This window comes from Rasamsonia emersonii (genome assembly GCF_000968595.1).
Source record: "Rasamsonia emersonii CBS 393.64 chromosome Unknown ctg1118621760416, whole genome shotgun sequence".
NCBI lineage: Eukaryota > Fungi > Ascomycota > Eurotiomycetes > Eurotiales > Trichocomaceae > Rasamsonia > Rasamsonia emersonii.
The window spans coordinates 21,712-36,450 of NW_013563016.1; the positions used below are offsets into that span (position 1 = coordinate 21,712).

The window sequence follows — 14,739 nt, forward strand, 5'->3', positions numbered from 1 at the left end:
ATCGTTACCATCCTAGCTCTTGAGAAGTATCCATTGTCTTGTCTCATCTCTCTGTCCTGCACCGAGCTACTTACCTTTTCAGTTCTTCCCCCGGCTCGACAACATCTCTGTCCTTGACGACTGTCGGCCCGTTCGCATGCCTCTTGCCAGGCATCCCGGATCAATCTCGCCTTCGTTACGGAACGGTCTTACTGATATTTGACGGTTGCTATAACTCGTTGTGTCTTAGCTCACCTTTATACAGACAAACAGATTCGTTACAGCTTCGCTTTCCACCTCGTCGTAATCGCGTAAATTATCATCGCCATGGGTCCGACTCTCTACAATCCCTTCTCCGACGGCCCGACTATGGTCCTCTCCCCTCCCCAGGACCATCCGTCGTTTCAATTCCCGTCTCAATCGACGTTTGACACTGCCTCGCAGAGTCTCCAGACCGATTCTAGCCCATTATCTATGGACGGTGTTCATTCCACCTCGACTAAGCCAACGACGGGTCACTCGTCGTCATGGACCCCTGCATCCTCCGCCAATCCAATCTTCACGAACCCGTCACGCAAGAGATCTCGGGAAGAATCTGCCACTGATGCTGATGATGATACCAATGGCCAGCAATCCAATGGCTTGTCCCTCGTTTCCAAACCTGCCCCTGCTGTCAAGGAGGAGCCTATCTATGGGGAGGGCATGATGCTGCTCAACCCTCGAACCGGTTTGGCCATTTCCGCTGAGAGCCAGACCGGCACATGGTATGAAGAGCTGGCTGAACAGCAGGCTGCTGCTGCCCCTCCGGTCTCGAGCAGGTCACATCAGCTTCACGATGCGAATGGTTCAGCTGCTCCCAGTCGTAAATCCCAGCGCCTCGACCCTTCCGCTCCCGGTTTAGACGACATCGCCCTTGCCTCGATCCGGCAGCGAGTTCAGCGCACCAGCGACGACGATCATAGCCGCTCTTTCAGCAAGAACAGCTCCTCGATTATCCCCGAAGAACCACGCGTCGATGATGTTACCTGTCTCCTAGGGATCAGTTGGCAGCGCGTCAGCCACGATGACGACATGGCACCTGCTGTGTGCGGCTGGGAAAAATACATCAACAACCACTTTTACAGGTATCTCTACAATGCTCGCATTCTACTCAAGAACCGCAGCATGAACGCGTATTTGGTAGCTGCTCAGCCAGCCACGCAGCCAACTCCAGCTATGAATACCTTTGTACACAACAGCGCCACCGCCCCGTCGCCCTTCGACTTCGACCCGTCTACCCTTCTACCTCTTCAAAGAGGACCTGACCGAGGCTCAGCTGGTCGGTTCGACCTGGGATCTTTGCCTGCAGAATCTCCGGTCTGTGCCCATTAGATTCGAGGGCACGGAGATCCTCAAAGCCGCTGAGAGATCCCCCCGAACGGGTTACGGGAGACAAAGGTGTCCCGGTGAACTGTGTCGTGGGTAATGGGATCCCTATCGCACGGGTCTCTAAAGAGGATCGTGTCATCGTCGCTGCGAACGGCGATTTGAGCGACGAGATGGTCATGGGTACGGGGATGGACCTCGACTCATGAGCCTCGACTGCCGATGGAATTTCGACTCCCACGTCAGGACGCTTTTCCTTGTTTACGGTCTCCGTCACCTCCTACTCGGAATAGTGGCTTTTCTTTGTGAGGTCTTTTTTTTTGAGGTGTTGTATAATCTGTTTTTCTTGGCGTTGTCGGGTTCGGGGGGTTCAAAAGTTAGTCGGGTTCGCCAGAAAAAAAAAGAGAAGAAGAAAGAGAACGTGATCACAGTAAGTCAAAAGGCACTTAATTTAATAATCGACGCAAAAGAAAAAAATAAAAGAATTAAGAGACTGTCGAGACTACTATCTTGTATGCAAATATGTCGTAAATCAACTAAGTATTTGCGGGTGTTGAGTCGCAGGGTCCCAGGAGTAGCCACCAAATCTCCAGTGAACCCTTAATGTGTATCTTCTGTTTCTTATCACGAACGATGTAAAAGGGTTAGGGTCATGAGGAAAAATAGATAATGGTACATAACAATGAATTTTGCCTCGGTTGATGCGGAGTCTTCTACGGTGTGGATGTTGGCCACATCCATCTACATGATGCTGCTATAGACAACCTCTTTTCTCGCAATGTTGGTGCAAAGCCAGTGGGGAAGAACAGGGAGAATGACAAGCAAGTGATTTGGTCGCCAGACGAGTTTCTCTTCATACAGATCCCCGTATTGCCCCTTATCTGAAATTTCAGTCAGTAAAATTAAGGTGGCGTTGTTACGGTTATGTGGGACGAAATGGACAGACTCGACGGGAATCGAACGAAGACTGTTCGACAGCAGTCTGGTCTTTCCTTGGGTATGAATCACGTGACTCGCGGCAGAGAAGAAGCCCGCTGGGCCACCGCATCCCCGCATGCAAAGATTTTGCTCTCGCTTCACCCTCGCCGCTAGCATCATTCACCATCCACTCTGCTGTCTGTGGACAATACGCCGATCGAACTATGTGATTCGATGCCCGATTTGGTATCTTATTGTTCAGGTCTCTGCTATTGCTCTCTGCTGGGCCCCTAACTTTTTTTTCCCTGTTAAATCAACCTGTCGCTCATTTCAGTCTGATCTTGAGCTCTCTGCTCGAGCCGACCATTTCCGCTTTTTCTTATCATCGGAGATGGTTTTGCACCCTGACGTTTGATATCCCCAGTCTCTACTTTACATTAAGACATTGTTCACATTTCATTTTTTTTTTCTCATTTTTAAAATATTTATCCTAATGTCCACTGCCAACGCCGGCGCGCGTCCGGTCCCTCCAAAGACCGGGCCTCGTGCCCCTCCGGTGGGACGTTTGGCGAGCTTGAAAAGTTCCCATCCTACGCCCATCAAGCGTCCCCAGGCGCCAGCACGTCCACAGGGCCCCAAGCCGCCGACGCACCCGAAGACAAACACCTGCCCGAATCCTAGCTGTCCTGCCCCTAATATTGTTGAGGATGAGGGCCAGAAGGTGTGTTCCGGGTGCGGTACAGTCATCAGTGAAGCCAACATTGTCTCCGAAGTCACGTTCGGCGAAACCGCGTCAGGTGCAGCCATCGTCCAAGGAACATTCGTTGGAGCTGATCAGACTCATACACGCAGCTATGGCCCGGGGTACCAGCGGGGAGGAGGCATGGAGAGTCGCGAGATCACCGAACAAAATGGTACGCCATCCCCCCGAGTCGCGTTGCCTCCATCCACTACTAAGAATCGAATACTGACGATGATCCAGGTAATCGATACATCCAGCAGCTCTCCCGTGCGCTGTACATTCCAGAAAGCGCCACAAAGGCAGCTAGTCAAATCTTTAAGCTTGCTGTGGGATTGAATTTCATCCAGGGTCGTCGTACCAAAACCGTTGCCGCAGTGTGTCTCTACATTGCCTGTCGACGCCAGGAAGGAAATACGGTCATGCTCATCGACTTTGCTGACGTATTGATGGTATGTGATATGCCTTTGTTTCTTTGCTACAAAGTATCTCGCCAACGATTCTAACTTTGGTGCAGATTAATGTCTTTAAACTCGGCCGTGCTTACAAGGCGCTACTGGACGAACTCCGTCTGGGAGGAACCGTCTTCCTTATGAATCCAATCGATCCAGAGAGCTTGATATACCGGTTTGCTAAGCAGCTGGAGTTCGGATCAGCCACCATGCAAGTGGCTAGTGAAGCTGTTCGGATCGTGCAGCGAATGAACCGAGATTGGATGACTACAGGGAGACGGCCCGCCGGTATCTGCGGTGCTGCCCTGATTCTCGCGGCACGAATGAATAACTTCCGTCGCACTGTCCGCGAAGTGGTCTATGTCGTCAAGGTGACGGAGATCACGATCAACCAGCGTTTGAACGAATTTAGCTCCACCGAGAGCGGTGACTTAACTGTCGACCAATTTCGCTCTGTACACTTGGAGAACGCTCACGACCCGCCTTCCTTCACCCAGGCCAGAGAGGGAAAGGGGAAATATCGGAAGAGGAAGGCACCAGAGACTGCCGCAGAAATAGAGGGCAACCAGAACTCCACGGAGACCTCTCAACCACCAGAAAAGAAGAAGCGTGTCGACGCCGATGGCTTTGTCATACCTGATCCACCCATCGACCCTGCGCTGCTAAACAACAAACCCTCGGCCACTCCTGTCGATGAAACGGCTCCTGAAGAAGGACAAAATGGCATGCCAACGCCAGAGTCCTCCGTCAGCGAGGACGGTACGAAACCCAAACGCGGCCGACCGAAGAGAACGGCGCCAGCCCCGCCAACTGCTGAGGAACTTGCCTCCGAAGAAGCGCTAGAAAACGAGATGAATGAGTTGTTGTCGAAAGGCTCCGATATGGTCGAAAGCGCCATCGCCCCATCGCAAGCTCCCGTCCGGAAACCAGTACCTGAAAGCGAAGAGATTGATGCTGCGGAATTCGAAGATGATCCCGAAGTTGCGAATTGTCTCCTTTCGCCAGCAGAAGTGGAGATCAAGGAGCGGATCTGGGTCCATGAGAATAAGGACTATTTGCGGACCCAGCAGGCTAAAGCACTCAAGCTCGCGTTGTCGCAGGCCTCCGCACCAGGTGTGCCCGCGAAGCCTCGTAAGCGACGCAAAGGCCGATTGGGTGATGTCACATACCTCGAGGGTGAAGAGGGCGAGGATGGAAGGAGCAGTCGAGCATCGACTCCTGCCGAGGCGACAAGGAGGATGCTCGAAAAGCGCGGGTTTAGTAGGAAGATCAATTATCGACTGCTGGAGTCTCTGTACGGCGAGGAAGGCGCGCAGGAAGCCGCGAAAGCGAAGGCAGAGAGCGCAAGCAGGAGCAGCAGAAGCCAGAGTATCGCCTCTCGGCGTAGCCTTAGTGTTGAGCCAACACCACCCGGCCCAACTACGACAAAACCTGCCGTCCCGTCCACGGCGACTGCGGCTGCAAGGGATACCTCAGACGCGCCAAAGGAGGAAATCCTCGGTCCCGTTCCTGAATCAGACCGACCCAACGGGGACAAACCCTCAGCTTATCCCGATGAAGAGGAGGGCGATGACCTGGATGACTTGGATGACGAGGACGACGCTGGCGATGACTACGATGAAGGGGACGATCCCGATGGCATCGAGGCGGCGTTTGCTGGTAGGTATAGCTACGCCGACGACGACTACTATGACGAAGGGAGCGATTATGATTAGAGGGGACACATCGGGGACTCTGCCCTTTACTGTACTTCTACTGTACATTATTTTCGAGTCGAAGGCCTTTTGTTTTTCTCATTGTCTTGTTGTGCATGCCGCAAGACGGCGACCATCCTTACCGGATAGATTTGTTGGAGTCTGGTTAGATACCCAATAATGTGATTTGTTTTGAAGTGTTCCCAGTCTTGCAGATTTCGGGGTGGAGCCCGTGCAGTACGTAGGAATGGAGTCGATTAATATTAATATTATTATTGTCGACCAGATAGACCACCTTATTTTCGAGAATAAGAGTCGAAAATAATTAATGAGCGCGTAAACGGAGGGTTTTGTGCGTGAGACGTAGTAGACTACTACCTAGTGATGTAGTCGCCACTGTAAGATCACGTTGACTCTGATAACTGTGACACTGTGGCACCAAAGTTCCATTGTTGGGTAGTAGAAGAGGGCGCCCCCAGGTTGGATGAGCAGGTCACAGCAGTCAAACGCCTGAGTGGAGCGATTCTGCAGGTACGTGTGCGATAAGAAGCAAACCACGTCGGTGTCTTCGACGGTGTTTTGAGGATGGCGTTGTATGTACCAATCAGAGAGCCCGGACCCCTGGATGGATGATGCATACCTATTTCATCACTGCATCACCAGCGAAGCCTGATGGACAGGTCATTATTGATTTCCTCATCGTGCTTAGTTTATAATATCTTGTCGATCCTCTGCCAGACAGACTACTGTTATGGGATCTGCGATTTCCTTCTTGCCACAGCGTTGCGGTTCTCTTTCCAATCACGCCTGCGGCATTTGTGCGTAGTTTCCTGGCAAAGACCGAGAGAGCTGGTCTCGATCTCGATCACGCACGAACAGCGCAAGCCCCTTCATTCCTTCTCTTCTTCGCGGTTCTTTTACCCTCTACCATCTTTCATCGCTCTTCCCGTTGCTTTTCTACACTTTTCTTTTCTTTTCTTCTTTGTTCCTACAACTGTTCCATTCTTGCTGTGGCGGCTTTGGGAGGTTGAAGTTTCCGTTCTCCACATCGTTATTCATCACTTGACTGCGGAGTACATGTATATCAAAACAGCTTTGATCACCTTTCACTGTTGAATACTCATTGAAACCGCTCCAAAAGAAGGACTTTACAGCTCAGAGGAACATTCTTTCAGTTTCAAACTGAGTCGCGCTGATGAGAAGCGCTGGGCCTACGATATCGACGATCTACTACTACCTCCAACATGCCAAGTACTATGGATGAGAAACGCCTTACACAGTTGTCTCTGGCGTCAGTCGAAACTGATCCAAGGCCAGCTGGTGTCTCCCACGATGGAGCCGACTCCGGGACCCTTACCACTGTCTTGTTGGCCAATAACATCCACTGCGCATCCTGCGTTGCCTTTGTCAAAGAGGTCCTCGCTTTCCTTCCATCTATCGAAGATGTGGAGGTCTCTATTGTGACTCAGGAAGTGCGCATCCATCATGGGTCAGAGCTTGCAACATCAGACCTGGCCTCAGCGTTAATTGATGCTGCTTTCGAGGTCCACCATGCAACGACGTACAATGAAGCTGGCTCGATCGTCGTGGAGATTGATACATCGTCATGGTCCTCTTATAGTAACCGATTCGTTTCCTCCTCCTTGCTTCCTACTCCAGGCTCCCCGAAACCATGGCAGGACCGTGGCCAGAGAGCCTCCGCACGACGCAGGCACATCGAGAACTGTGATGTTTGTAGGTGGGAGGAGCTCGCAAAGTCGAGAAGCGAAGACAGCCAACCAAACTACGAAATCTACAAAGAAAAGTGGAAATATACGGGAAGCAAACCCCTGTATGACAAGCGGGTCTCTGGTGATGGTGACACAAGAAATCTTATCTCCGTCAGTGGTACAAGAAACAACAGGCCAGATCTCCTATCCCAGCCGCGACCGCTCCCCAATGAAACTCAACAGCCGATGTCAATGCCAAATCACCAAATAGGACCGGCTGAGACAGAACCGCCAAACCCGCCTGAGGAGTTCGATGCTCGCATTAGCATATCTGGAATGACCTGTGCAGCATGTGCCAATTCGGTCACCGATTCTTTACGACAGTTGGACTTCGTTACAACGGTGTCAGTGAATCTGTTGACCAACAGTGCCACACTGACATATCGTGCTCCAAAAGAAAATATTGACAAAGTCATTCAAGAGATTGAGGACATCGGCTTTGAAGCCTCGGTCGATGATGTCACTGTCAAGTGTCAGCCACGATCAGAGGACTTCGAAGCACGCATCAGCATTGGCGGCATGACCTGCGCATCCTGTGTGAATTCTGTTACCAGTCAAGTCAAGCAGCTCGATTGTGTGAAAGACGTCTCTGTGAGCCTCTTGACAAACAGCGCGACAGTCATCTACTCTGGCGCCCAGTCCGAAGTCGAGCGGATCAAAAATGAGATCGAGGACATTGGTTTTGAGGCTTCGATTGAAGAAGTCCGCCCGTTATCAAATCGTAGTTCAGAGCCACGGATTCCAACAAATTATACTGCGAATATCAGCATTGGTGGCATGACGTGCGGGTCATGTGTTGGGACAGTCACGCGAGGTCTGCAGGAGCTCCCCTTTTTGAAGAGTGCTTCTGTAGATCTGTTATCCAACAGCGGGAAGGTGGAATTCGAGGGCAAAGAGAACCTAAGCAAGATCATCGAGAAGATCGAAGATCTAGGTTATGATGGTGCCGTCATTGAATGCGTGCCTCTGACGACCGAAGACCCCAAAGATTCTGTTGCTTCCTCGACCAGAACCATCATGATTCGTGTGGATGGAATGTTCTGTCATCACTGTCCAGAGAAGATTCTTGAATCCTTGAACGCCCTCTCCGATACTTCCTTCGAAATTGAGCAGAGCCCTTCTGTCAAGAATCCAATTCTGAAAATCACATACACGCCGCAGCAGCCATCATTAACTGTGCGGAAGATCATCTCAGCTATCAATTCCGCACATCCTGCCTTCAAAGCAAGCGTCTATCACCCTCCGAGCATCGAGGATCGTTCCCGCGCAATGCAGTTGCATGAGAGGCGTCGATTGCTATCTCGTCTGCTCTTCGTATTTGTTGTGGCCATTCCCACCTTTATTATTGGTATCGTCTTCATGTCGCTGGTGTCGCCAGACAATAAAATTCGGATTTTCCTGGAGCAGCCGATGTGGGCCGGAATGGTGTCCCGGATAGAATGGGCCCTTTTCATTATGACAACCCCTGTGATGTTTTATGGAGCGGATGTCTTTCACATTCGTGCTATGAAGGAGATTAGAGCTCTCTGGCGGCGAGGGAGTAAGGTTCCGATCTTGCGACGATTTTATCGATTCGGTAGCATGAATCTTCTTATCTCTGCCGGGACAATGGTCGCCTACGTCGCTTCACTGGCTGTCCTCATAGTTGGCGCTACGACAAATACTCCGTCAGGCGCTGGCATGTCAACCTACTTTGATTCTGTTGTCTTCCTCACCCTCTTCATTCTCGCAGGCCGCTCGTTGGAAGCGTACAGCAAAGCAAAGACAGGAGATGCTATCACGGCTTTGGGAAAGCTCCGACCGACAGAAGCATTATTAGTCACCAACACTGCCAGCGATGGAAGTGAATCAGAAACTGAAAACTCTGATGGGAATGGCAAGATTCAGCGTATCGATGTCGACCTCTTGGAAATTGGTGACACGGTCAACGTCCCTCACGGGGCTTCCCCACCAGCTGATGGGATTATTACAGGGAGTGGACAGTATCAATTTGACGAGAGTTCATTGACGGGAGAGTCCAGGCCTGTGACAAAGACAAAAGGTGATATGGTCTATTCAGGTTCCGTTAATGTCGGTCAGCCGGTGTCAGTCGTGGTGACAGGGCTCGGTGGTACCTCGATGCTGGACCAGATTGTAGGAGTCGTACGGGAAGGCCAGAGCAAACGCGCGCCGTTGGAAAGAGTTGCTGATCTCATCATCGCGTATTTCGTGCCGGTGATCACGCTCATCGCGATCCTTACCTTTGTCATTTGGTTTGCGCTCGGCCAGTCGGGAACTCTACCTGCTGGATATCTTGACAATCCACTCGGAGGATGGGCTTTTTGGAGCTTACAATTTGCGATTGCGGTTTTCGTTGTGGCTTGTCCGTGTGGTCTGGCGCTTGCTGCTCCAACAGCGCTTTTTGTGGGCGTGGGATTGGCGGCAAAGCGAGGTATCCTTGTCAGAGGTGGCGGCGAAGCTTTCCAGGAAGCAACTCGTCTGGATGCGATCGTTTTCGACAAGACCGGCACTTTGACCGAAGGTGGTAGCCTGAAGGTTTCCGATCACGAAGTGCTCACAAAGGAGTCAGAGCAGGAACTAGTCGCCTGGACTCTCGCTCATGAACTCGAGCAGAAAAGCAATCACCCCATAGCGAGGGCGATCTCTGATTTTTGCAGTTCCAAGGCGTCCTTGTCGGTGTCTTCGTCCGATATCACTGAGATACCTGGCCAAGGAATGAAGGGAATGTTTACTCTTTCAGTTGATGGCCCCGAAGTCACGTATGAAGCGGCCATTGGCAATGAGCGCCTTGTGCGATCACTTTCTTCATCTGACTTGGAATCATACTTCTTCTCCAATATACTCTCTAGATACCAGTCTACTGGGAAATCTACTGCGATCCTAGCATTACGCAAGTTGTCCGGAACTGAGTCTGAGAAGTCTCAGTTTACCCCGGCCATCATATTCGCAACCTCAGATCCAATCCGTGCGGAGTCTGTGGAAGTGATCTCACAGCTTCAGAAACGACACATTGACGTTTTTATGTGCACTGGCGATAATGAAACAACCGCTCACGCTGTCGCAGCAAGTCTGGGCATTCCTCGGTCAAACGTGATGGCCAATGTCTTGCCAACTCAGAAGGCAGAGTTTATTCGGAAAGTTCAGGAAGGTACAGCGACCGAGGTGAATGGAGGCCGGAAAGGAAAGACGAAGCGACCGATTGTCGCCTTTGTCGGTGATGGCACCAATGACTCGCCAGCCCTTGCAGCCGCTGACGTGAGTATCGCCATGGCATCGGGATCTGATGTGGCAATCAATTCCGCGAGCTTTATTCTGCTGAATTCGAACTTGAGCACCATCCTCGAGCTTGTTCTTCTCAGCCGTCGGGTCTTTGCTCGTATCAAGATGAACTTTGGCTGGGCCGCTGTGTACAATCTCTGTCTGGTCCCCATCGCAGCCGGGGTGCTGTACCCAATCGACACAGGGACAACGCAAAATCTCGTAGGGGGTAGTATGGTGACGGTCGAAAGCCACTGGAGGTTGAGCCCAGTGTGGGCGGCACTCGCGATGGCTCTTAGCAGTGTTTCTGTTGTGTCGAGCAGCCTGGCCCTGCGGATTGAAGGAAGAAGGACCATTCGGAAGTTCCTCAAAAGATAACAATCATTACCTTATCGCGCATATCAATCCGTTCAACGTCTCTCTTGCTGCAATACCTCATGTTTATGAAGATCATGATACCCACGAATTTATACACAAGGGAAAGTGAATTTATTTTAGATAGATAGATTGATCGATAATACAGTTGCAATTCGAATGTTATGAATAGTCGAAGAACACGTAGAGTTAACTACCTGTGGATACGTAATGACGTGCCAGGAATGGAGATGGCTTTTTTTTTTCACTTGAATCTGTTTATCGGCCTTGTGGTCCCAGGTTCACCAGCATCACGGATCATATAATGTAATATATAATGTAATATAATCTAATTAATTATTATTGTTATTATGTATCATTGGTATTTTGTTATGTACTGCTACACAATATTTTCCTCTATGACAGCAGTCGAGCAGTCTACCTACCCCGCTTCGCCCCAGATTTCGGCAAGTCGTTTACTGAGCGTCCCGGCGACCTTCTTCCTTCCGACCAGCGACATCATCCTATCGGAGACCATTCGCTCTTTACTTTGACCCTGACGCTCAGCGGCTTCGAAGGCCTCGATGAATTCGCGCGGAGTGGGCCAGCGGCGCTGGATCTCGAGCGCCTTCTCGCCCGTTATCCCCCGTGTGCACATGAGCATCTTCAGAAACACGTCGCGCAGGGTGAGCACGTCGGATTTGGACGTCAGGGCGGAGAAGGTCGCGAAGGTGACGCCGTAGGTCGTGGTGGAGGAAGGATCGGTGGCGCGGAGATTGTTCAACGTCGTGAGGTAGGATTGGGACGAGGAGAGTTGGGAACTGGGGATGAGGGCGACGGAGGAACTGCTTCTGCTGCTGCTGCCGCCCGTCGCGGAAGAAGGCTCGTACATCTTCCGCAGCAGAAAGGTCATCCGCGCTAGGTACCGGATCGTGTCGTCCAGGTTGCGCGTCTTCTTGACAAAGTACCCGTTGACGACCTGCGTCGAGGCGATGGCGGACGCGACCATTTCGTGGTACTTCATCGCGTTCGCGCTGGACGAATCATGCGTGAGAGAAAATTCCTCGATGAGGTAGATGACGTTCTTGATGCCGGACCGGCGGAGGCGGAATTTCTGCTCGTGGAAGCGCCCGTCTTTGATCGAGCCGATCAGGTCATCCAGCCGTTTGCGCTCGATGATCCAGTCGAGCATCACTTCGTCGCCTTCCTCGCCGTGTCGGGCTAGGAAGTTGGGGTCCTTGCATTTCGCGACCCACATCGCGTCCCCGAGCTCGAGGGCTCGCACTTGGGGCGTGATACCTTTCTTCGTAAGCTCGTTGGCGATGTAGTCTCGATCCTTCTGGGTCCGCACTTCACGAGAGTCCAGCACCAGCTCCACGGTGAAACTGCCTGGAGGTAGCACAATTGGCTCCTTGGGTGAATTTGAGGATGACGCTCCTTGTTGGGCGTGATCAGGCCGACCAGCGGCTACATTGCGTCTTTGTTGAGAGATGTCCTCAGTATGTGTTGAGGTCTTTGGCTCTGAGTCATGTAAGTCTTCCAACTCGAAATCATCGACATCATTCCTGTGTCGACGCGATGACTTCTCGGTCTCTGCGGCTCGTGTGCCTTGGTTAGACATTAAGGACGTTATGTCTCTTGTGTTGGCCTATCCAAATCAGCATTGGTCGGAAATGCTAAAGAATCCAGGCTGCATACCGCTTGATTTCCAGCAGAAGACGATGCACCTGTCGCGGTGTTTTTGATCTTCTTTGCAACCTCCCAGCCTTCCTCGGTGAGAGCATACCTCCTCACGGGCCGGCCATGTTCATAGACAAGATCTTTCTGGATAAGGGTCTTCATCGAATTCCAGGCTGTGTAGAATTTAGTTGGGTCACTGGGAGCAGTAAACGACGAATCGCAGTACGGTTGGGCGAGTTCAATCAGCTCTGCCTTGGTCAGACCTTGCGACGAATTCTCGTCCAGGGTCGCTAATGCGATAAGCAGGGCGTAGGCACCAGACCGCAGCGCCGGAACGTATGGTCTGGGTTTTCTGGGCTTTTTCACTGGCTGCTCTTCTCGGTCTGGTAAATTGTCTCCGGATGGTCGCTTCTGGGCTGTCACATGCTCATATAGGTCAGAAGAAACGCCTCACGCAAAACAAAATGGCAGAATAGTAATGCACCTTTACTGGGCGCTTCCGGCATCGGAAGGCCATTCTCTTCGCAATACGCCTTCAGTTTCTCTGTCAGGCGATCACATAGCTTTGGACCCAGCCCATTCAGTTGCTGAGCCTCGGATGGATGATTAAACACCAGCGGACAAGCCTTCATCGACTCGTAGGCCTTTTTGTAGCTTCGGACGAACAGAATCAGTCATCGAGCCTCCAGATAGAATATATTCTCAAAAAAAAAAGCCAGACATACACTGTGTACCCCTTGGAGTTCCGTTCCCGGGCCTGGTCAAGCCATTCTTTGATCCAGCCCAGGAGGAGAGGGTTTGCGCAAGTCTCTGCCATGATTGCGGCCACTTTATTCGCCCCTCGGTGTTTCTGTCGAAAATCTCTTTACTGTACGTCACATCTCTGGTACTTGAATATATGGAACTCGGCAACTGCCGATGATTGCCTTGTATGGCGCGAGACTTAGCAATTACGGAGTAGATTGACTGACGGACGCGTTCTGGTGACACGCTAGGTCGGGTGGTCACGTGCAGTCATTGCATCGACGTAATTGTTTAGTCGGTTCCAACATTCCTTTTCTAGAACAAGCGTGACTTACTTTTAAATTAACAGTGTTAACGTCAATGAATTGATTATTTGCATCATCGAGGTCCTTGGGTAGTCTAATGAATTCTATAGAATTCTATAATATCATAACAAGCAAATATATACAGACAGGATGGATTCATTTCAGCCTCGTTTGGTTGTTTTTCATTGCTGCTCCAAACTCTCCTTATAGTCAATCACGGCTTGCTCAAATGACGTGTCGCGCTTGAAGCCCAGCTTAATAGCCTGGCTGTTATCGAACTTGGTGGGCCAGGAGTAGACGATCTTCTTGATCGCGGGATCCTCCTCCTCCTTGAGCAGAGCCAGCTTGTCTTTGCCGCCCACCTTCTCCAGCGCATCCATCATCTCCTGGATTGTGACGCAGATTCCGGGCACGTTGATCTGGCGGATGTGCGGCGGCAGCGAATCGGCCGGTAAGGTAAGGGTGAAGATCAGGTTGTGAACGAGAGTCCGCGGCGAACACAGCCATGACTTCAACGACCTGTCCTTCAGCGGGATGATCGACTCCTGGCCGTTGAGCGGCTCCCGGATCATGCCAGACAGGAAGGAAGAAGCCGCTGCAGTGGGCTTCCCGGGACGGACAGAGATCGTGGGGAACCGCAAGGTGAACCCTGTGATGAAGCCTCGTCTGGTGTAGTCATTGATCATCGCCTCGCACATGAGCTTTTCTGCTCCGTAGGAAGACTCTGGAGTTGGGATCACAGAGTCGTCGACAACTTCAGGAAGCGGCTGTCCGTAGACGGCCTGGCTGGATGAGTAGATGACGCGGATGCCGGGACAGGTCTTGCGCAGGACATCCAGCAAGTTGCGAGTGGCATCCACATTGACGCGCATTCCCAGCTCGAAATTGGCCTCTGACCCGGACGACATGATCCCGTGGAAAGCGTACACAGCGTCGAGCGATGAATCCACCACCTTTTCAGCCCCTCCTTCAACAAGGTCCGCCTTGATCGTCTTCGCGTTCTGCGGATATTTGACTCCTTTGGGGATGGGCGGATCGATGATGTCGGTGAGAATGACCCTGTAAGAATCGTCATTCAGCAATTCCTTGGCCAGCAGCTGGCCGATGAAGCCAGCTGCGCCTGTTATGAGAATGTTCATGGTTTCTATTCGTTTCTCGTTTCCCCGCGTTCCCCGCCGACAGAAAGATCGCAATCGCAAAGAGAATGTTGTATGTACCAGTCTCGCTATGAACCAGCGGAATAGTCTCCAGACTTAGACGCGCATCTTTTATAAGGCCAGATTATATCGGACTTGTTCCAGAGAACCCTTGTACGAAGCCCATTTTGTCGGCCAGAAAGACGACCTCGGAGAGCAACGCCGTCAAGAGAGTCGGAGTTGCTCCGGCGGGCACTTTCCGGTGCTCCACTTGCGCTGGGAACAAGAGATGGCAAGAGAATGCTCAACTGGTCATGGAACAAGGATGGGTTGGACTTGGTGACTG

The 14,739-nt window shown here is 51.5% G+C and overlaps 4 protein-coding genes across 4 annotated transcripts; 3 read left to right on the forward strand and 1 right to left on the reverse strand.

The window, feature by feature from the left end:
* Positions 1 to 306: 306 nt before the first annotated feature.
* Positions 307 to 1,350, forward strand: T310_6495 (uncharacterized protein; the record flags this gene model as incomplete). Its single annotated transcript, XM_013470677.1, has 1 exon — positions 307 to 1,350. One exon carries the CDS (start codon positions 307 to 309, stop codon positions 1,348 to 1,350), a length of 1,044 nt encoding a protein of 347 aa, XP_013326131.1.
* Positions 1,351 to 2,755: 1,405 nt separating this feature from the next.
* T310_6496 (Transcription initiation factor TFIIIB) lies at positions 2,756 to 5,168 on the forward strand (the record flags this gene model as incomplete). The annotated part of the gene is made up of 3 exons (XM_013470678.1): positions 2,756 to 3,176; positions 3,245 to 3,453; positions 3,519 to 5,168. 3 exons carry the CDS (start codon positions 2,756 to 2,758, stop codon positions 5,166 to 5,168), a joined length of 2,280 nt encoding a protein of 759 aa, XP_013326132.1.
* Positions 5,169 to 6,391: 1,223 nt separating this feature from the next.
* On the forward strand, positions 6,392 to 10,552 carry T310_6497 (Copper-exporting ATPase; the record flags this gene model as incomplete). Its single annotated transcript, XM_013470679.1, has 1 exon — positions 6,392 to 10,552. The coding sequence occupies one exon, from the start codon at positions 6,392 to 6,394 to the stop codon at positions 10,550 to 10,552; it is 4,161 nt and encodes a 1,386-aa protein (XP_013326133.1).
* Positions 10,553 to 10,970: 418 nt separating this feature from the next.
* Positions 10,971 to 14,396, reverse strand: T310_6498 (DNA repair protein Mus81; the record flags this gene model as incomplete). Its single annotated transcript, XM_013470680.1, has 6 exons — positions 10,971 to 12,176; positions 12,227 to 12,624; positions 12,663 to 12,862; positions 12,934 to 13,058; positions 13,288 to 13,361; positions 13,457 to 14,396. The coding sequence occupies 6 exons, from the start codon at positions 14,394 to 14,396 to the stop codon at positions 10,971 to 10,973; spliced, it is 2,943 nt and encodes a 980-aa protein (XP_013326134.1).
* Positions 14,397 to 14,739: the final 343 nt, after the last annotated feature.